Consider the following 22,426-nt stretch of genomic DNA (forward strand, 5'->3'; position numbering starts at 1 on the left):
AGTAATAGTAAGGCCATCTAATTTCAAGCTGGATACAGGATTGGTACAGCTATTTTGGAAAGCAGTCTTTTGAATTAATTTATTTATTTTAGTGGTGCTAGGGACTGAAGCCAGGGTGCTCTACCACTGAGATACACCCCCAGCCCTTTGTACTTTATTTTTATATATATGTTTTGAAGTAGGTTTTGTTAAATTGCTGAAGGTCTCCCTAAGTTGCTGAGGCTGGCTTCAAAATTGGGATCCTCCCAAGTTCTAGGATTACAGGCATGTGCTACCATGCCTGGCTTGAAAAAATAGTATAATCAACTCAAATGCTTAAAGGAATTATTATATGGCCTAGCAATTCCATTCTTCAGTACAGAAATGAAGACAGGTCCATGTAAGAACCTGTATACAAAGGTTCATAGCAGGATTAGTCACAATAATCATAAAATGTCAACACCCAAATGTCCAGCTGATAAATGGGTAAGTAAAACGTGGTCTATCCTTACAATGAAGCATCACTGGCCACAAAAGTGGTACGACACGGTCGCACGCCGGACAGACCTCGAAGGCACTGAGCTCAGCCAAAGTGGCCAGTCCCAAAGGCCACGGGCCCGAGTCCACCGCCCTCAGGTGTGCCAGGCGGCAGAGCTGGACCAACTGGCCCGAGTGAGGCTGAAAGAGCAAGAGAGGCACGCTGGAGACGGGGCAGGGGCGGCTTGGCTAGTGGTGCCGGCGACAGCTCCGAACCATGAGGCCAGGGGGCCAGAGCTGCGCGGTTGATGAGCGCTGCGAGGCAGCGTCAAGGAAGGGCTGTACGGAAGGCTCAAGGCCACTACCTGTGTGCGTCTTCTCGTGGGACTTGAGCACGCCGGAGGACACGAAGCCGCGCCCGCAGAGCCTGCACTTGTAGGGCTTCTCCCCGGTGTGCGAGCGCACGTGCTGCTTCAGGTGGCTGGACTTTTTGAAGCCTTTGCTGCAATAGTCACACCTAAAACCAACACAGTGAAGGGAAGAAGTCAGCCAGGGGGACAGCCCGGGGAGAAGCCGCAAGCCATGAGGAGCGGGTGGTCCGAGCCAGCCAGCCGGCGGCGACACCCTGCACACCACGGTGCCCGACCCCGGCCAGGTGTGTGCTGCTCAGCATCAGGAGTCCAAGTGTATTCTCTCCAAAATCGCAAGTCCACGGTCAACTCCCAATGGACAGATGATGTGAATACAGAGACACGCTTGAAATACAATAGGAAGAACACTCTTACGTGCAATTTCCTTTACAAAGAGGTTAGAAATCTCCCCTGCCTCATGCTTGGACTCTCTCTTGAAGCTAGATATTTGAAAATATCAATCCATATGCTTTTTTGCAGAATAGATATTTAACAGGCTAGATTGTACTGAAATTATTTTGAGCAATATATAATTAGACAGTAATAGTGTATCCCTCTCGGTTGTTATCTAGTAAGTTAAAGTTTTCCCTAAAGGATTAGGTCTCAGCACTCGTGTGCAATTACTGTTCCAAGCCCACTGGGGCGGGGCGGCACTGGTGGCCGTCCCCGAGGCCCAGGACACCAGCTCTCTGGGATGCAGCCTGCACAATATTGCGGGCGCCCTCCCCGGCCGGCGCTAACCAAAGGCTCTGCAGGGAGGCTCGGCAGGACAGCGGGGACAGCGGCGTGGCCTCGCGCCTGGCCGTGACCGCGCCCGTGTCCTGTGGCAGTTACCTGTAAGAGCGCCGGCTCTGGTCCTCGCTGTCCTCCAGGAACGGAGGACGCTGCGCCTGCAGGTCCAGCTCCTCTTGGGACGACTCCTGAATCAAACGAGCTGTCTAAAGTGAACAGAAAGCACAGTGTCTCGATTATCCACAACTAAACACAACGCCTCAGCACTCAGGCAGGGCTCTGGAGGGCCAAGCGGTAGCCCTGCAGGTCTGTGGGGAGCAGGGACGAGCCGTCGACACAGGCCTGGTCCACCAGTGTCCGCTTTCTATCAGCCCATTTTAACACCGCCTGCTGACCACGGAGAGGACCCTTTGGCCGCCCACAAGGAGAGTTCGTGCTCTCGTGGCCCCTCTCCCTGGCCTCTGGTTAGGATCTTCAGTGTGCCCGGAGGCCAGGGGCTGAAGGCTTGGTCCCCAGGGTGGCACCATGGGAGGTGGGGCCTAGTGGGAGAGGGACTAGCCCGGCCCCCACACGCTCCCTGCCATGCTGTTCTGCCTTGCCAGAGACCCACAGAAACTGAAAGCTCTGGAACAGCCGGGTACACCTTTCCTCCTTCTACGCTGACTGCCTCGGGCACTCTGTCACGACGATGGAGACCTAACACACTGGCAGCGCATAAAACCCTACTTTCTGAAAAGATGCAGTGTCCTCTTTTATCAGAGAAGCCCAGAAGTAAGCAGCCATCATCCACCCCAGGCAGGGCCCAGCACACGGGACGGCCACACCGACCTGCCCACGACCCACGGCACCACAGCAGCACTGGACGTGGCCCGAGCAACACAGGCCGCTCCCTCGGGTACACATAAGCAGGGCTGCCCTCCTTGGCTCACCTGGCATCCACACGAGCCGCCCTGCCCCACCCTGCCCTGCCCTGTGCGGGCAAGTTACCAAGAGGCTCTGCAGCCCCCATGCCCAGGTGCCCCCACGGCCAAGCAAGGGCTTGCTGACCAGGGAAACTGCTGTGGCGTTTGTACTCTCCCCACTGGGCAGAGCTACTGACAGATGTGAAAGACAACGGAATCGAGTCATCAATCACCCATCACTCTCAAAACCTCCAAAAGCAGAAAAATCAGACCAACGCATAAATGTCTCCAACTTCAACAGAGAGTTGTTAGGTGAGGCAATGAACCTATGTTCAGTGTGTCAACACTGACGCTCCTTTCTGTTCATTCACTCAAGACGCGACATCGCTCGGGTTTCACCGCACGCTCTGCGAACTTCCTGGCTTCTAGCTAAAACAGCAAAGTCACACCTTGCTGTGGAGCCTGCTAAGTGGAAATGTGCTCAGGGAAAAGCCGTGCGCCACACAGCACGGCTTCCCCAGGGCTGCGCCAGCCGCGGCACTACCAGGAGTCTTGACATTACTGCAGCGCAGGACAACGCGGGTCCGCGCCCGGAAGACGGGACGCGTTGCTCGCAGATCCTCACCACGTTGACGGCGTCGGCGCTCGGCACCTGCAGCAAGTTCTGCTGGTGGAAGCTCGTGGACAGGGCTTGGGACTCGAGCGTGCTGGAGTCCTGCAGCTGCTGCACAGGTGGGAGCTGAGGCTGCTGACTGTACGCGTCAGCCACGGAGAAACCTGCAATTAGGAACGAGCTCTACACAGCATGTCAAGGTCACACCCAGAAGTGTGCTATAGAGGAAAGATGTCTGCAGGCATAGTGCTGCTTTCCGTGTGAGTCGATGCCCAGCAGGAAGCACTGTGACGTGGGCCTCACAGACCAGCCACAACTCCAGTTCCCACCAACTCCCGACTTCTATACCACCACCTTCTCCAGGCTAGAAACTATATACGGACCGAGTACAAAGTCACTCATGAGACGATCTGAGCAGAGCACAGAGTGGCACATATCAGTAAAAAATATTATACAATGCACACAAAGTGTGTTTGGTTTAAAATCATAAATATGAGAAGAGCCCTCAGAGAAAGACCTAAGCTGGCTGTGAAAGGCACCCAGCGCAGTGTGGCAGCTCACCCCCCCGCCACTGACCTTGAGGCAGGCCTGCGGGCTCGAAGGGCTGCTGTGGGGCAGCCTGCTCTTCAAACTGGTCCATGGGTCCCGGGAGCGGGTCCTGCGGGGCCGTAAACCCATCTAAGGATGAGAAGAGGCAGAGGTCACACACGTAGAGTGGCTTCACATCTACCCAAAAAGATGCTTTAGAGAGTTTGCAAAAATCAGTTGTCTTATTTTGAAAAGACAGCAAGAAGGCTGTATATATTGCCCTATAAAGTTATACATCTATTTCTATAAAGTGTGCTAAAATGCAATTAGTCCAGTAACTATTTAAAACTCTTTGGGTTCATATTACTCAGGCATCACGGTGTAAGTCCTGCCCACAGACTACATGAACTTGGGGAGGTGCATAAGACAGAACAGTGAGCAGGTCAGCAAACCATTCGCTAAGGGCCCCACAGGAGAGGCAGCCTTGCCAGAATGCAAGTCAACTAAGGCATCAAGCACACTGCCGTGGTCAAGCTGACAGTTTCTGTAGTCTGACTTTATTCAAGAAGAAAGCAATATGCTGCTTTATATGCTGGATCTGAATGCAGACCAGCAGCAACAACCCGACCCGCACCTGTGTACGCCTCTGCACTGAGTGCATGGCTGCAGCATGCTAATGATCACACGATTACACCTAAAAGGAAAGACGTGCTCAGAATGTCACAGGACAAAAGGACGACAGAAAGATCCCACTTCTATCATTTTGTAAGCATACTAAAAACTGCACACAGGTGCGCCTGCACATTCGCTTGGAAACACATGCAAGAGCCTGCAAACCAAAATATAGACAGGAGATTTTGGTGTAGTTCTAAAATTTCAAATACATGTAAAATTTGCTACCAAGAAGTCCTATTACTTTGTGTTTAAAACAAAAGCCTTTGCCCTTAAAAAGCAAATAAACTTCAAGCGTGAAGGTCTGATTAAAGCGTGGAAGGGGAGAAAAGGCACGGGGTGCCCCATGGACAGCGGGAGGAGACCCAGCGGGCCAGCGCATGCCCGAGAGCCCCACGTCACCCTACCTTCGCCGGCCTCCAGAGGCGGATCCGCCAGCTGCTGCGCCAGCGCCGCGTCCTCCGTGCCCACCACGTGCTGCGGCCCCAGGTCCAGCATGGCCTCGGGGTCGGCTGGCACAGCCTCAGCCGACTGCGGCAGCTGGGCGCCCTCCATCTCCACGGGCAGGGGGGCTGGCACTTGCATGCTCTGCTGCTCGGCGGTGCCGTCTTCCATTGAGGTGGCCTGCTGATGCTGCTGGAGCTGCTGGGCAAGTTCATATCTTCAGAAAAGTAACGATAATGCAGACCATTAGGCGGATCACGGCACTTGCCCAGGTACGACCACGAGGTTGTGCTTCGTTAAACAGCGTTTTTATTCTGAACTGACTTCACTTTGAAGTGGCGATGGCAGGCTAGTGGACACTCAACGCACACAGCAGTCCTGAAGAGCCGTGCGTCCCTCGAGTGCTGTCACGGCCCTGGCGGAGCGTCCGGGGGACTGAACTGCTAGAGGTGGACAAACGCTGCCTGGGCTGCTCCCTGCAGATTTGCCCACTGTAACCATGCACCTCCCTGGCTGCCGTAAGCAAGCGTATGTATGTGTGGGATCCTGAACATCTCACAAGCTCAGCAAGGAGTGCAACAGACCCGGTCTCCTTGTAGCCCACGGCAAAGCACGCGGCCTTGCGGGCGATCGGTCTGCGGAGCACCCCACACTCACACCAGTCTCCTGCAGCACCGCCAGCCTGACCCATGACAAGGAGCGGGGGCACAGTGCTCCATGTGACATTGGTGGCCACTGGGTCCACCGACGGGGCATTAGAGCCCGCGGTCCCAATCCCCTTCGGCAGGCTGCTGCAGCCCAGCTCTGGACCTCTCTCCCGGCACAGCCTCTGGGCCGTGTGGGCCTGCCATCCTGCTATGAGAGCAGAAGCAAGTGCCCACAGGCTCCCGATCCCAAGTGCAGGCAAGGCCTGAGTGTCCTCGGCCAGCCGTCAGCTCGAGGACTGCACACTGGACAACAACGAGGTGCCTCCCGCCCTGGAGGGCCCATCCAGGACCCAGTGTGCAGAGCCAGAGTCCTTCTGCCAAGCTTGCCGGACGTTCACTCTACAGACGTCACACAGCCACCATCACACTCGACCTCTGACTCTAGGACTTGGTTTCACAGGGAACGACTGGACAGACACATATGAAAAAACCACCGACCGGCCAGAAGGACCTGCCTAAGGCAAGGCTTTGCTCTCCCATGGGCACCTGCCACCCTAGGGACACTGCTCCCACAAGCCCTGCTCTAGGCACAAGTGTCTCCTCATGGTGCCCTCCCTGAGATGAGCCGGCCCTCCAAGGAAGTACAAACGCAGGCCACACTGAACACAGGGCTGGCGGGGACCTTGCAGCCACCGCGATCACCACAGAGCCCGCCGATGCACACCTGGCAACCACAGGGCTGGCCCAGTCTCCTTAGTGAGAGCTGCACCACCTGGCTCTATAGGCAAGTCTAACATTCCATCTAGTTACTTACAGTTAGTTTTAGGAGAGAGCTTAACATAGGCCCTTAGCCCATACGACTACCTCAACATTATTATAAATAAAAGCATCAGCCAGGCGTGGGGGCGCACGCTTGTAACCCAGCATTCGGGAGGCTGAGACAGGAGGATGGCGGTTCACGGACAGCCTCAGCTACTTAGTGAGGCCCTTTGCAACTTAGCGAGACCCTGTTTCAAAATAAAAAAATCAGAACTAGAGCTGGGGTATAGCTCAGAGATCGAATGCCCCTGAGAGCCATCCCCAGGCCTGCAAATAAATAATAAAAATGTCAATGCCCCATCTATGGTTTTCAGTAGCTCCTCAGCCACTGCGAGTGAAATTTCACGAGCCCTTACACTCCAAGTTGGATATAACAATAGAGGAATCAAAGACAATTATTTCTTAAAAATGCTGCCCTCCATGAACACAAAGATAATATAAAGACTTCACAAATAGAAAGATAATCGCAAGGGGACCATCATCATGGTACCTACAGCTGCTGGTGAAGCTCGGAGGTAGAATACCCAGGTTCAACCTCAGACAAAGAGAAACAAATCAAGACTGCTGCCTACCTGTGGGTTTTCATGTGCTTCTTGCAGTTCAGTGAGGTCTTGAACGTCTTCTGGCAGTAGGGGCACATGTAAGGGCGGAGGTCGTTGTGGATGCCCATGTGCCGCCGCAGGCTGCCGCCTGTGGTGAAGGCTCCGTTGCATATCAGACACTTGAAGGACTTGAGCCCGGTGTGCGTCCGCACGTGCGCCTTCAGCACGCCCGCAGACACGAAGCCTCTCCCACACTGCGAGCACTTGAAGGGCTTCTCCCCTGTGTGGGACCTGGAAGAGGGCGGCTCAGTGGCGCCTCGGCACCCTGCGCGGCGGCTCCGCGCAGTCCTGTCCTCGAGGCTCTGGGCCTGGCTCAGGACCAGCTTCTACTCCCCCTCACTGACGCTGCGCCATGCCCAGACCCCGCCGACTGCACAGAAAGCTTAGCAACCCCGAGCAGACAGGCCCACACGTTCTTGATATTTCCTACATATATATGTACTGCAATGTAATGAGAAATAAAAAAACTCAGTGGCAGCCGGGCGTGGTGGCGCACACTTGTAATCCCAGCACTTGGGAGGCTGAGACAGGAGGATCACAGTTCGAGAACAGCTTCAGCTACTACTTAGGGAGGCCCTTTGCAACTCAGTGAGACCCTGTTTCAAAATAAGGAATAAAAAATAGAGCTGGGGGTGTAGCTCAGAGGTAGAATGCCCCTGGATTCTATCCCCAGAACTGCAAAAAAAAAAAAAAGTAATTAATTCAGTGGAAATTCCAAGTAAAATGTTTTACTTAAGACATTAAAGAATAAAAATATCAATTACTGCCAGGCATGGTGGCGCACGCTTATAATCCCAGCTCTTGGGAGGCTGAGACAGGAGGATTGCTCAGGTTCGAAGCCAGCCTCAGCTGCTTAGTGAAGCTCTCAGCAATTTAGTGAGACCCTGTTTCCAAATAAAATATAAAATAGGTCTGGGACCTATTTTAAATAAAAATCAATTACCAGTACTGTGGAGTTAATAAAGGCATTTTTACACCAAAAGCTAACAATTCCACCCTAAATCCTAAAAGTCAACAGATCACTAAATCTCTATAATCAGACTAAATTTCCATCTCTGAATGTCATCTTACCTGATGTGTTGTTTAAGGTGGCAGGACTTTTTGTATGCTCGGTGACAGTAAAAACACTTGTATGGTCTATCTGCTTCATTTACAAAATTATTATTAAAATAATTTTGAAAAAATTGGTTTCTGGGGATGGGCTGGATAAGACCTGCAAACCAAAACAAAAGCAGGGAAGACTCGACGTGAGCAGTACTAGTAAAAGTGAGGTGAGAGGCACCTGCTTTGCCACAGGGTTCTGAGGGTTCTAAGCAGCACTGCACCATGTTAGGAACTAGTTAAATACCCATGGGCAAATAATTTAGAAAGAAATAGGCTACTGTTCCAACATGAGGACTGTGTATATTGTCACAATTACTTCACTCAGTTCTATAGCCAAAGTTTAGTAGATTACTCCATTTTCTTTCTGCATAGACATTTGCTGACAGAATTTACTATGCCCAAAACCTAGGTCAGGATTTTAAACCCCTTGTTCATTATGTATAAATAATGCATATGAGGTACTATAATAAACTCAAAACATAAATGATTCTAGCATGATCTTTTCTTCTAAAAGGCTAGAATTTCACAGAAATTTTATTAAAGGGATATTGGCAAATAGCAAAATTACTAACTTAAGAATGTCAGGACTTAGGTGCTTTTATTAAATAAAAGACCCCTGTGGTTTGACCATCTATAAACACAGCTTATCAGGCTACTAGGTTTCACATGCAAATCAGGACAAACTTAGCTGTCAGCTTCTGAGTTACTAACAGTCACCTGAGCACCAAGAGAATCTCAGGACACTGTTTTCTCGGACTTTCCCTAAAAGTCCAAGTTATGTTCAGTTTCCTACAACCCACTGCTGCTCCCAGATCTCCCCAGCCTCACACCTGCCATCCAGTCTCCCAGCCCACTGGGCCAGGGCTCCGGACTCCTCGAGAACTCACGTCCCTGTCTCAGTACATTCATCCTGTGCCGGTACTGGAAATCACACCTGCCACCACCCATCCGTCTAACCACTCTCCTACCACCGTCCACCCAGCCACACATCCAACCACTCACCCACCCATCCACCTACTCATTCACCCACACACTCACCCACCACCCAGTCAATCACTCATCTACCCATTCATCCATCCATATACCCACCCACTCACCCTCCACCCACCCACCCACCCACTCACCCATCCTTCCACCCACCCACCCACCCACTCACCCATCCTTCCACCCACCCACCCACCCACTCACCCATCCTTCCACCCACCCACCCACCCACTTACTCATCCACCCACCCACTCACCCATCCATTCACCTACCTACCCACCCATCCATTTAACATCCATCCATCCATCAACCCGTTCACCCAGCCACCCATCCATTCATCCACTTCTGCATGCACCATCCACCCATTCACATACCCACCCATCCATCTACCCATCCATCCACCCACCCACCCATCTAGCCACCCATCCATCCATCCATCCATCCATCCATCCATCCATCCCCCATCCACCCATCCATCCATCCATCTATCCATCCATCCACCCATCCATCTATCCATCCACCCAACCATCCATCCATACATACATCCACCCATCCGTCCACCCATCCATCTGTCCATTTACCCATCCATCCATCTATCCATCCATCTATCTGTCCACCCATCCATCCATCTGTCCATTTACCCATCCATCCATCTACCCATCCATCCATCCACCCGTCCACCCATCCATCCATCTGTCCATTTACCCATCCATCCATCCATCCATCTATCCATCCATCTATCCATCCACCCATCCATCTATCCGTCCACCCACCCATCCATCCATCCATCTATCTGTCCACCCACCCACCCATCCATCCATCCATCCACCCATCCATTCACCCATCCACCCATCCGTCCACCCATCTATCCATCTGTCCATCCATCCATCCATCCATCCATCCATCCATCCACCCACCCATCCATCCACCCATCCATCCATCTGTCCATTTACTCATCCATCCATCTATCCATCTATCCATCCATCCATCCATCCACCCACCCATCCATCCACCCATCCATCCATCTGTCCATTTACCCATCCATCCATCTATCCACCCATCCGTCCACCCATCTATCCATCTGTCCATCCATCCATCCACCCACCCACCCACCCACCCACCCATCCATCCACCCATCCATCCATCTGTCCATTTACCCATCCATCCATCTATCCATCCATCCATCCATCCATCCATCCATCCATCCATCCATCCATCTATCCATCCATCTATCCATCCACCCACCCACCCACCCATCCATCCACCCATCCATCCACCCATCTATCCACCCATCCATTTCCCCACTTACCTGCCCGCCTGCCCTGCAAAGGCACCGCACCCCGTGCATCTTTCCACTTGCCTGTTCCCTGAACACCGCCCACCCCACCCGCACTGCACTCTTCTTACTTGCACCTCAGCACCTGTCACCCACAACTAGCCTCTTGTCTCTTTTCTCCACTCCAAACTATGTTTCTTGACCTAGGGCTGTGACTGATGCTATCGAGTAGGAGGACACACAACTATAACTGAGTAAGCGGGTCCCTGTTCTCAGTGTCAGAGATACTAGGCAATGAAATCTGTACAAATTCAAACGGGGTCCCTTAACACTGGGCTTGTGGTCCACGCGTACTCTACATCCACCATGTTTAGAGGACCACATACGGCTCGCTCGAGAGTAGTCAAGGGAGGGGATAAAAACTGATGTGACCAGGCTCCAAAGAGGCAGCTGAAGAGTGATGTCACCACTCAACTGCTGGCCCCGGGGCTATCGGCAGAGACACGAGGCCACCAGTACACCATCAGCCGCACACCTGCCCTGAAGTCCCTGCTCACACCGCACCGACACCTGAGCGCCGCTCCCACTTGGTCCCTGGGCCCCCACCCGTCCTCCTCCGGAGGCCGCCCAGGATCCCCTGGACCAATGTGCCTGCTCACTCACTGCGCTTCCAACTTCCCACTATCATGAGTAACGCTGCCATGAGCAGGCCCAGTAGAGACAGCTGACACCTCAGGGTCCCCCAGGCATGCAATTACAATCTTTGGGGTGGTGCTCAGGAACCTGTACTTTTAAGACAGACACTAATGTCTGGCTCTAAGCCCTGAATTTTTGGTGGGGGGACTACTTTGAGACAGTAAGTAAAAAGACTAGTATTTCAAGCACTTCGTTTTTCACCTTCGCTAATCTTACTAGCACTATGTTCTATTCAACTGAGGCTAATTATAAGATCTCAATATTTAAAGAAGAAATAAAAATAAACAGAACATACACAAAAGTCCTAAAATGCTACCTGTATCAGTCATTTATACTGAACCATCAGTCCCTTTTATTTTTAAAAAGAAATTTCTAATCTCTAAAAAACGCAAGAACAAATTTTACTTAATGTAACTCCAAAACAAACTAGAAATGTCCTTAAGCCCTTAAATTCCCTCTGTAAGACACCTACAAAAGCTCTACCTTATGATGATGCTTGGGGACACCACCACTGGCCTTAGAATGGCCATTAGATACCGCACACACTGCAGAATGACGGAGCGTGGAAAGCACTGCTCAGGTCAGGGTTTGTGACAGGCAAAAGCACAGTAATGTATCGTGACTAAAACATCAAATTAAACTTGAAAGATCACTGCATGTGCATTAAAAGAGTGTATTTTAGGAAGCCGGGCGTGGTGGCGCATGCTTGTCATCCCAGCATTTGGGAGGCTGAGACCGGAAGATCGTGGTTCGCCAACAGCCTCAGCTACTTAGTGAGGCCCTCTGCAACTCAGTGAGACCCTGTTTCAAAATAAAGAATAAAAAATGGGGCTGGGGATGTAGCTTGGAGGTGGAATGCTCCTGGGTTCCATCCCTAGTACCACAAAAACAAAACAAAAACAAGAGTGTTTTTTAAGGTAAAAGAATCTATAAAGCTATTAAAATAAACTTTTTATGTGTGTACTCTAATCTTCTGTTTTACTCTGTTTATTTAAACTGCTCTTTCTAGTTGAGAACTTCTCACTAGACGTGAGAATGTGTGTATTTCTTCCCTCTAATTGTTGTTGGTTTATATATTTTGATATTACACTCTTCTCACTAGTACCACATAAACATACTAGTATCCTTTTGGTGGAGTATAATTTATATTAATCGAAAACATATCTCTATATATCACTTGAACGTTTTAAAAGTAAGTTGTATTTATATGATATTAATTTTGCCCATACACTGGATCATCATGCCTAGAAAAATTATATAATCAGAAACCATGCAAAAATGTAATTCACATACAGAATTTAGTAAGTGGTACAGTCTGGATGCTTGTGGCCCCCCCAGGTTCACATGCTGAAATCCTACTGCAGCAGGATGGTAGTAAGACGGGGTCTTGAGAAGGTGACTGCGTCTTGAGGGTGGAGCCCCATAAATGGGGTGAGTGTCTTTTTACAAGGAGCGCAGAAGGCTGCCCACCCTCGCCTCCCAGTGTGAGGAGAAGCCAGAGGTGCTGTCGGTGAGGCAGGGGGCCCTCCCGATGTCAGCCAGCGTCTGGATCTTATGGAAGTCCTCATTCATAAACTGCCCAGTTAGAGCAGCCAGGGCACTAAATGAGGCTTCTTGGATCTTCCTAATATTACAAAGAGCGTTTTCCAGCGTGCTTGTTTTGGCCTGATCACATCACTGAGCCTCCAAGAAGAGTAGCAAGGCTTTCTTCCTTCAATTCAAACCTTAAAGCAGTCCACTAGTATTCTGCCACACACCCCATGGAACACCAAAGACAAGAACAAGGAAGTGCACTGCGAGTTCGTGTAAAACCTTCGCGCGACGGTCGCCCTAGGATAGAGGCACTTCTCTAACCGGGACCGACAAACATTAATGCCGCACCCTCAGCCTAGCAGTTCAGGATTTTCATCTTGAGCACAGCACGTACTAGCTGCACCCTCGGCCTAGCAGTTCAGGATTTTCATCTTGAGCACAGCACGTACTCGTCTGTGAACAAAGCAGGCTCAAGGAAGACTCCGCTCCCACGGTGCCGCGGTACTGCGCTGCACGCGCTGTGGGTGGCGTGAAGCGCCGGCGCCTTACCTAGGTCGGTTATGAGGATGGGCTCTTGCAGAGGGATGTCGGGCACGGGGGCGCTCGCCTTGCCCACGCGGACCCTCGCGGGCTTGCGCTGGTGCCTCATCTTCCTTAGCTCCGTATGTTTGAAGTGGGAAGCGATGTGCGTCTTCCTATGGCCTGAGGTCCGGAATTTTTTGTCACAGTGAGGACAAGCAAAAGGTCTAACTCCTAATAAAAACAAGAGCACACTTTAGAATTATTTCAAGAAATTATATTTCAACAACAAAAATATACCAGCAAAAGATATTGGTATTCCCAATACAGATTTGAATCTTTATTCCTTCGCTTATATACAGTGCATCTGAGAGATGTTAAGTAAAAGAGAACATTTGCTATTTTCAGGACAAAGGCTTGGGCTATAAAGTATGAATATTTGAAAACTGCCATCCTTCAGAACTGTCAGGCTCGTAAGCGCCCACCCTTGACGCGCAGCCCTCATGGGCGATGGCACCCGGAGCAGCTCCTGCTGGGACCACGTGAGCACGGGCATGTGTGAGCTCGCTCACAAGCACCAAGGGGCCGCTGTCACTGAGTGGCCGTGCCCCGCATCCTCCGACGGCGCGGCCCTTTTCCTACGAAAGCCTCCCTCCTTTGCAATTTTATTGGTAAACAAAAATGCAGATTCCAAACAAGAATATGTAACAAAACTGACTAATTTCAGTTTCTATTTCCTTTTCTGCAGCACTGGGATTGAGTTCTACCCTGGTTCCCTTCTGAGTTTTACTTTGACGCAGGTCTCTGCAAGTTGCTCCAGCCAGCCTGGAACCTGAGCTCCTCCTGCCTCAGCCTGCTAGGGTGCTGGGATCACAGGAGTGCAGCACCGCACCGGCTCATCACTAGCAGGCCGCAGGGCTTAATTCTCATTTGTTATCCTGTGCTCGTACTTTTGTGGCTCTTATGGATTATTCCTCCCGTCTATACACAGTGCATAGGATGATGCTGAGCACATAATGAGAGCATTTTAAGTAAAAGCGCAGGGTCTCTGGGACACTGTAATGATTACGGGCTTCGGGGATGATGAGACGCTCCCATTTGGCTGGGGTGAGGGCTGCACTAATTTGAATTGTACCCCTTGTGAATTTTATGGTATGGGAATGGAATCTCAACAAAACTTGTCCAATTGTGGACAACTTCACGGCCTAACGATTAGTCTGGATGGGAGGGCAGCATCCTGGCCTCCACCTGCTGAGGGCTGGTCCACAGTAGCTGGTCTGCAGAAGTGCCGGGCCACCCAGCCCCACTGATTCCTGCAGGCCTTCCTGCACTGGGGCTGCAGCTCGCCCCTGCAGAGCCTGAGCTGGTCTCCCCACCAGAGACCTCCTCGCCCCCAAATTACGCGCTCCCTAGAAAACCCATCAGCAAACCTGAGGCCTCCCAGCCCTCGGGAGTTCCTGGGCCCAGCTGCAGAGCCGGGAGCCCGCGGCGGCGGCGCACCTGTGTGCAGGCGTATGTGCACCTTGAGGCTCCCTGAGGTGGAGAAGCTTTTCATGCAGCACTGGCACTTGAAGGCCTTGATGCCGCTGTGGGTCTTGATGTGCGCCGTCAGCGTGCTCTTCACTGCGAAGGCCCGGAAGCACTGCGGGCACTTGAAGGGCTTCTCGTGGGTGTGGATGCGGATGTGGCGCACCAGGTCACTGGGCTTCCGGAACTCCTTGGTGCAGTACGGACACACATGCCACCGGACCCCGTTCTCCTCACGGATGGAACCTGGGGGACAAGGAAAGACCATCCAGCCGGGCCGCGTCCGCGCCGGCCTCCTGCCACGGCAGGAGACGCGTGGGCAGGCACGGGAGAAGGGCGCGTCCAGGGTACGTGCCACCCACTGAGGACGGTGCCTTAGCCCTAAGGAACACCCATGGGGTAGGACTCGCAGCCCGAGCAAGGCTCGAGGAGGTAGCTGTGAGCAGGCAGCAGTGGGGAGCCACCATCGGGACGAGGCGGGCAGGGCCCAGGACCCAGAACTCAGACCCTTCCAGACCGCTGGGAATCCATGCTACTGAGCCTAACACCACAACAGAGCAGCTGAATGGGCATGGTAAGAGCTGGAATTGCCAACGGGAACTCAGGCGGTCAGGCAAGGGCAGTGGGCCAGCAGGGAGCTCGACCACACCTAATGGGTCCTGTCCTCTGCACAACAGATGCTACTACTCAACTGTGGACCAAGTTTAAAACTCTTCCAAAGAGAAAGTACAAATAAACTATGGAAATAAGTAAGTCCCTAAATACAAAGTAAGTTAATAAAATGCAGCAGGATCCCATTTTTATTTTGAAAATTTTTATTAAATGTATTCATCTGAAATTATATCTATAGTAATTATGTACATAGTTCAGATAAACAATCCATATAAAATCTAGAAAATGTTGGCCATGTTAATAAAATTCAGCAGAAAACTTTAACTCGAATTTACTTAACTATCTGTTAGGAAAAAGGAAAATATTTTCTCTCTCTCTTTTTGTTATTAATAAATATAAGGAATTCTCCATTTATACAAGGGACTCTATAAAAGGAGAAAATGTAACTTCCCTAGTAATGTTCTTTATGAGATTAAGTCACATCAAAAAAAGAAGCAAAAGAAAAAAGAAAAATAGTGACTGAACTAGAATATCTATTAGCTAAATTAGGAAGTCATCCCTGGAAAGCAGAGTTTTTCCAAACAAAAATGAAGATTTATCTTTAATTATGTGGGATGACACAGTAAAAAAAAAATTGTCAACCAGTTCTAATTATCTCTAAAAATAGACACAGAGACTCCCAAGTGGCAGCCCTGAAGCTGTCTCAGAGTGTGGCCTCCATAGGTTTGGTGAAAAAAGAAATAAATGAAAAAGGACTTCCAACTGCGACAGACGGAAAGACCTAGAAAACGAGATGTGCACTCCTATAAGGCAAACTTCTTGGCCTGAGCAACAGCCTTTGTCCTCAGACACATGTATAGAAACACACGCACGTGCACACACACACTCATCTTTAGGAAGAAAAGGAATTCATGAAACAGCATCAAGTCTTAACTTTTTTAAAAGTCTAAAAACAGGAAGAGGTGTATAAAACATCAATAACAGCATTCAACATAACAGGAAAACACAGGAAGCAACCACGTTTCAGCCAGGAGAGAAGTCTCCTTTGAACTTGGGTTCTAAAGATACTAGCCAGTGCACTTACACAAGATAAGAAACAGTAGAACTAGAAACAAACAGAGCATTACTTACAAATGATATGATTGTACAGTCTAAAAACCTAGATACCAAGTCTTAGTAATCAACACCCTTCCTATCCACAAACAATATCCATAAGAAAATCCCTAAAAATTATTGATATGTGGGAGAAAAAGATGAATAAAAATAGGACCAAGATAAAACACCATAAACTCATCAATTCTCCCTGGTTTAATATATCACTAACATACAAATCTCAAGAAGACTGCTTTTTGGCACTTTTTGAAAGTACATTTCAAATATGGAAATATAATACAGAAAAGTGTTTTTTGTTTTGTTTTGTTGGTGGGCTTTTCTGGGCTACGCTCCCAGACCTATTTTATATTTTTTTTATTTAGAAACAGGGTCTCTTAAGCCAGCGAGGCTGACTTCGAACCTGCGCGATCCTCCTGTCTCCGCCTCCCAAGCAAGCGTGCACCACCACGCCCAGCAAGAAAAGTATGTTTTTTAAAAGAAAGCATATCAAGAGCAGACTAGGCTTCCTAATCATTAAAGTGCATAATGAAGTTCCACTACGGGCACCAGAACTTGTGATCACACTGAGACTAGGAGCCGCACAGAGGAAAGACCCGCGGACCTGAAATGCCCTGTGCGAAGGCGCACCAGGGCTCAGTGGGTGCAGTGACCGCTCAGCAAATGGGGTTTGGTTAGCTGGCTGGTCAGCTGCACAGAGCCAAACTGATAAATGCTTAGTTTAAAACAGGGAGGTATCAAAGCGCTAGCTAATACCGGTTATGCCTCTATAATGCTGGTGTTGAAGTCCAAATATCAAATAAGCCCAAGGTCACAAAACATCTATAAACGTGGCTATAGAAAAGCAAAACATCTCTCCCAAGGTAAAGGTATTTTTTTAATCTAAAAAGATAAATTAGGAAAGAATGTATGTCACAAAAATAGAATATATATAATACTATCCTCTTTTATTTCCATAAACCATTTAAAATCAAGAATTAGTCTAACAGAAAAATACAAGAGTACCTTAATATAAAAGAGAAATGCAAATTAAACTACAAGGGACCATATTTTAGATTAGTATAAAAGGTCCCATAACTGTTTTAACAACCTCTTGAAAAGGCTGCGGAAACAAGAACTCCAATACACTTTGTTAGGAGTTTAGGTAGAGAAACTGTAATACTTATCAAACCACTAAAGGTACGTATAAACTATTTTTTCCTTTGTTACCAAACGCATTACTGATTTTAAAAATGCAAATTTGTTAAGGTCTGTAGCCTGAACAACAGCACTGGTGAGCTTAGTTTCTCGACACTGAGCATGCACTAATCAGGAGACTCGAAGCCCTGCGTTTGTGTCAGTTTATTACACACATGGACCTATGGCTCCAATTCACCTCAACACAGCTGTAGAAGCGGCTCTTTATCCCCTTTGGTTGCCCTGGAGACAGGAAACCATCTTTTCCGGTAGGGAGCAGCAGACCGGATCAAGGGAAGCAGGGTCACTACAATGCCACGGGGGCAGAGAAAGGGCTGCCCAGAGATGCGCCAGCACTGAAGAAACATGCTTCGGGGACAAAGCACCCGGAGAGGGTGCGCCGCAGGAGAGCACTGCCCCCGGCCAGCCCAAGAGGTCTGCGCAGCCGAGTCCTGCTGCCAAAGGGCAGGCAGCCACACAGCCATGGGGCACTGGGAGCACGGAGGTGGAAGGGTCCCGCAGGCCACTGCAGCTCCCAGGAGGAGCAGGAGGCCTTGAGAGACCACCACGCCCTGAGAAGCCTCAGAGCAGGGAGCTCAGGAAACACGGGACTCTGGAATGGCACCGTGAAGTGAGGCGACACCATGAAGGGTGTGAGGAGCCACGCAGGCTGGGCGGGCAGCACCTCGGCACAGCGTGGGCAGAGGCAGACACAGGGCAGGGCACGCGGCCAGGAGGAGCCGTCAGAAGGCTGCGGGCGGCCCAGGCCGGGGGGGGGGGGGGGGGGGATTGGGTTGCTGCAGGAGGCGCAGTCCCGCACAGAACAGGTCGAGTATAAGCCGGGGCGGCCCAGAGCGTCCACAGGACGCAGCGCAGCCTGGAAGACGCCGGCCCAGAGGCTCCGTGCCCCCAACCCTCTTCACTTGACACAGCGTCCAACAGTGGGGACTTTCCCAAACACAGGCAGGCGCAGCCCAAGCGCACTGGCTTACCGGGGAGGAACGGAGACTTCTTCTTGATGCCCTTCCTCTCTTTCCTGTCCGGCTTCTCGGGGCCGGCCTGCCCCTTCTCCTGGCCTGCATCCGCAGGCTCTGCTGGCTCCGTGGGAACGCTGGCGGCGGCGGGGCTCCCGGCCGGTGCTGCGGGCGTCGTGGGGTGGCTGCAGTCGCCGGGCGGTGCTGCAACTGGAAGTGAAGACAGCCCACTGTTTTCTAAGGCTTGCTGAGACAGAACAGAACTACAAGGTTAGAAGAGGCGACGGCGGGCCTGCCTGCCAATCAACCACACAACGCCAAACACTTCACCCCAGAACGCTAACTCCACTGCAAGACAGGCCCACAACCCCAGCGACTGGTTTCAGAGGATGCGACATCCTTTTGAAGGCTGACATTTCACCCCACCCCAGTACAGCAGGACGAGCAGCCGCGTGTCTACAGGGGATCGATGGCATCAGTCCACCTTTGGGGACCGACCTCGGCCAGCTGGCTCCGAGCTCTGCCCAGGGCTGTGCTACGCGGGGCCAGCTCCAAGCCAGCGCTGGGCTGTCCTGAGCAGCCATCCCACCCTGCCACCCCACGTGCAGGAGAGAGGCTAGTCTAAGGGGAGTCCACAGCACTCTGCTCCAGCAGGTGACAGGCCTGCCATGGAAAGCCAGACGGGCCTCGCAGCGTGTGCACCTGACTCAGGACAACAGGCCGGATCTCGAGGGCAGGGGCATACAGGCCCGTTCTGACATGTCTACTCTTGTTGAGCGAGTTCACTTGCAGAGTCAAAGGCTTATCGCTAGAGCTCTCTGTGCACAGGTTAAATGGGCACGGTCCTGCTCACTGGCTCCCTCAAGGCAGACATGCGGGGCCAGGACTCCCGGGCTCTACCTCCCTCCTGCCTGTCTGCACACAACCCCTGCTTCCAGACGGCACTCGCCGGAGCCTCACGCCAGCAGGTAAACGAGCTTCACCTGTAGGATGTCCTGGCTGACGCCCACTGTGATACTTAGTTGCTGCCCAGCCTGCGGGGCCTGGTGAGCCTCCACAGGCCCTGGCTCAGACAGCTCCAAGAGCTGCTGGATGACGTCGGTCACTGCCTGAGCACTCTGCTGGCCGGAGGCTGCGGAGCCCTGCGCGTCCACCTGCTGCAGAGGGAGCGTCTGAAAGAGCGTGGCCTGAAACACAGCGACATCCTTGTCAGAAACACAACTCCTCAAGGAAACAGAAATTAGAAGCAAGCAGGCGACACTGTCTTTAGAGAGCTAAAACCCAGCGGCACCCTAACATCGATTCTAAATGGAATGGCTCACTGATTTGTGTGTCAGGCACAATACTGCCTCAGAAAAGAACACAGTCAAGGAACTGTTCCAACACAACTTTCTGGAGGTTTATATGAGAGTAAAGTCTGTCAATCGAGGGAGGCCAATTGAACACACAAACCCTCACGTTCCTGCTAGCCTCGTAGAATGAAGTGCGGGGATTTGAAAGGCACAGTTATGGAGAGAAGAGGGAGAAAAAGAAGTCAGTGTGCTCAACACCATCCAGCACGTCCTAGGGGTGCATGTGCTGGAAGACTCCAGCCAGGACCCAGGGAGGCGCGATGGCGGGGCGGGGTCCTGGGCGTACACGCCCGCCCGCCCACAGTGCCCAGCCAGGCCGAGCCCATGGCGCCCTGCACGCCGACGAGGGCAGCACGTCCACCCACGTTCACCGCCGTTAACGAACGCACCGCCCAACGCGAGGCGGCACTGAGGGGAGCAAGCCCTCTGTGCTTTCTGCTCAATCTGTAAACCTCACACTGCTCGCAAATCAAAGGCCAGTGCCAGGCGCAGCAGCGCCTGTCCTCCCAGCTGCTCAGGAGGCTGAGGCAGGGGATCGAAGTCGCAGGACAGCTGGACGACGAGAGCGACCCGCCTCTGAAGAGAATACAGGAGGCTGGCCGAGCCCCGCGTGGGGTGCCTGCCTGCACGAGCTGGGCCCTGGATCGCATCCCTAGAGCTTAAGAAATGAATTCAAGAAAATACGAGTGTATCAACTTAAAAACACAAGTAGAGGGCCGAGGACTCCACAGAACAGGTCAGGTAGGCGCTCACTTTGAGGTAGAATCTGCCTAGCCCCGCTGCTGTGCGCTCTCTCCACCTGGGGACAGCACACAGCCGCAGCCTCGGTCCGTGTCTGGCCCGGTCCCCAGGCAGTGCTCCCACAGGCCTCTGATGAAGCTCAGAAGGCTCTGCAGACCTCAGGGATGCATGGGAAGAGGGCACAAGGCAAAGACGCAGGCAGACCGCTGGGGAAAGGGTGCTGGCTCAATCGCCAAGCAGTCCTCAGATGTTAAAAAGCCCCCCCCCACACACACACACAGCCCCAAAAACAAGAGAATCATTAAGGCTAAACTGGCAAAGTAGGGCAAAAAGGCCCAGAAGTGGAAAAGTAAACGGCAGAACCATGCGGATTCAGCCCAGGAGTCCACGCACTGACTTCAGACAGTCGCTAAAAAAAGTAAGGGTGTAGTGGCGCACACCTGAATCCCAGTACTCAGGAGGCTGAGCCAAGGGCTTACAGGCTCGAGGCCAGCCTCAGCAACTTAACAAGACCTGTTTGAAAATAAAAAGTAAAGTAGGGCAGGGGATGTAGCTCGCAGGTAGAATGCCCCTAAATTCAATCCCCAGCACCAACAAAAAAAGTATGTAGTGTGTGCATCTTAACTTAAATCTCTCACAGAACAAGGGGCAGACTAGGATCCTAAATCCTACACTACATTTTCTGTTTTCTATTAAGAATATCATTTTTAAATGATCTTAATAACTACTCCAGGTTAATCACTACTTCTAAATTTTGACTTGCCGGTTGGCAAAGGAACTGGTGAAGCCTCTGTATTTGATTGATTCATACACTGAAATAATTATTTTTAATGAAGTCAAAAACAGAACTTTTCACACATTTTGTAGAGTAATTATTCTTCAGCTTTACAATGCTTCACAACATTCTCTCTGACCAAGAATAAACCGAGGGCCAGGCGTGGTAGCGCAACGCTTGTAATCCTAGTACTTGGGAGGCTGGGATCACCAGTTCAAAGTCAGCCTCAGTAACTTAGGCCTCTGAATTAGTGGCACCTTGTTTCAAAAGAAATAATAAAAAGTACGGCTGGGGATGCAACTCAGAGGTAGAATGCCCCTGGGTTCAATCCTCAGTACTGCAAAAAATATAATAAAAAAATAAATAAACTGAGGAATCATCCCAAGCTGCAAAACCAGAGAAAAAAGAAAAGGAAATCACTCAAATGAACCTCCATGTAGAACTCAGCCATTAACCAGGCCTGGCTCCACCCTGGCGGAAGACAGCTGTGGCTCGCGCTGCGGCACACAGCTAAGGCCCTGGGTCCAGCCCGCGACCCGCGCCGCCACGCCTGGGCTCGGCCACGGACTCCCACACTTACTGGCTCCCCCACCTTTTCAGCAAAGGAACTGCTAGCACCGGGTGGCCCTGCCCTCGCTTCTGCTCACTGGCGCGCCTGCACTGGAGGTAACCCCCATTCGGCCCAGCAGCCTCCAGGGTGGGGCTTCTGACTGGGGAACCTGGAGCCTCCTCGGGCTCTGGCATTTACTACCCAGAGGGCTGGACAGAAGTCATGATGGAGGGTGGGCTACAGACCCCAGGACAAATGGCAAGAACTTGTGTCTGAACGTGTGGTTCTTTGTGTCTATGCATGTGTGTGCTTAGACATACAGTTTCTAAATACATGGACTAGAAAATATAACTCAATGTCCCAAAGTCCAAATACATAGAAAACTATCCTTAGAAAAGAAAAAATATTATTTTCAAAGCCTAATTCTTAAATTATAATGTAAAGATAAATATTCAATAGCTATATTCAATAACAATATATTAATGATTACAATTTATCTTATTTTTACAGGTCCAGATGATAGTCTACAAACCAGGATCACCTATCATTCTAAAATTGTAAAAGATTAGCTTTCTTTTACTAATTAAAAAAGCAGCACTTTATCTCCACATGAAATATCTGATAGTACCTTCTTAGTATTTAATATTCAATTTTAGAGGTCATATTTAAAGT

General features: G+C 50.9%; 1 protein-coding gene across 2 annotated transcripts in view; it reads right to left on the reverse strand.

The window, feature by feature from the left end:
- Positions 1-22,426, reverse strand: part of ZNF236 (zinc finger protein 236) — a gene marked incomplete at both ends in the record, with an annotated part of 52,776 nt that overhangs the window by 14,851 nt on the left and 15,499 nt on the right. For both annotated transcript variants that reach the window (XM_080714427.1, XM_080714426.1), the window contains 11 exons: positions 822-973; positions 1,701-1,804; positions 3,126-3,277; positions 3,690-3,791; positions 4,721-4,974; positions 6,796-7,056; positions 7,897-8,038; positions 12,968-13,171; positions 14,438-14,710; positions 18,355-18,583; positions 19,320-19,523. In XM_080714427.1, coding sequence (XP_080570553.1) covers positions 822-973; positions 1,701-1,804; positions 3,126-3,277; positions 3,690-3,791; positions 4,721-4,974; positions 6,796-7,056; positions 7,897-8,038; positions 12,968-13,171; positions 14,438-14,710; positions 18,355-18,583; positions 19,320-19,523 — 2,077 coding nt within the window. The remainder of the gene's footprint in view (positions 1-821; positions 974-1,700; positions 1,805-3,125; positions 3,278-3,689; positions 3,792-4,720; positions 4,975-6,795; positions 7,057-7,896; positions 8,039-12,967; positions 13,172-14,437; positions 14,711-18,354; positions 18,584-19,319; positions 19,524-22,426) is intronic.

Source organism: Muscardinus avellanarius (assembly GCF_963383645.1).
Source record: "Muscardinus avellanarius genome assembly, chromosome: 17".
Classification (NCBI taxonomy): domain Eukaryota; kingdom Metazoa; phylum Chordata; class Mammalia; order Rodentia; family Gliridae; genus Muscardinus; species Muscardinus avellanarius.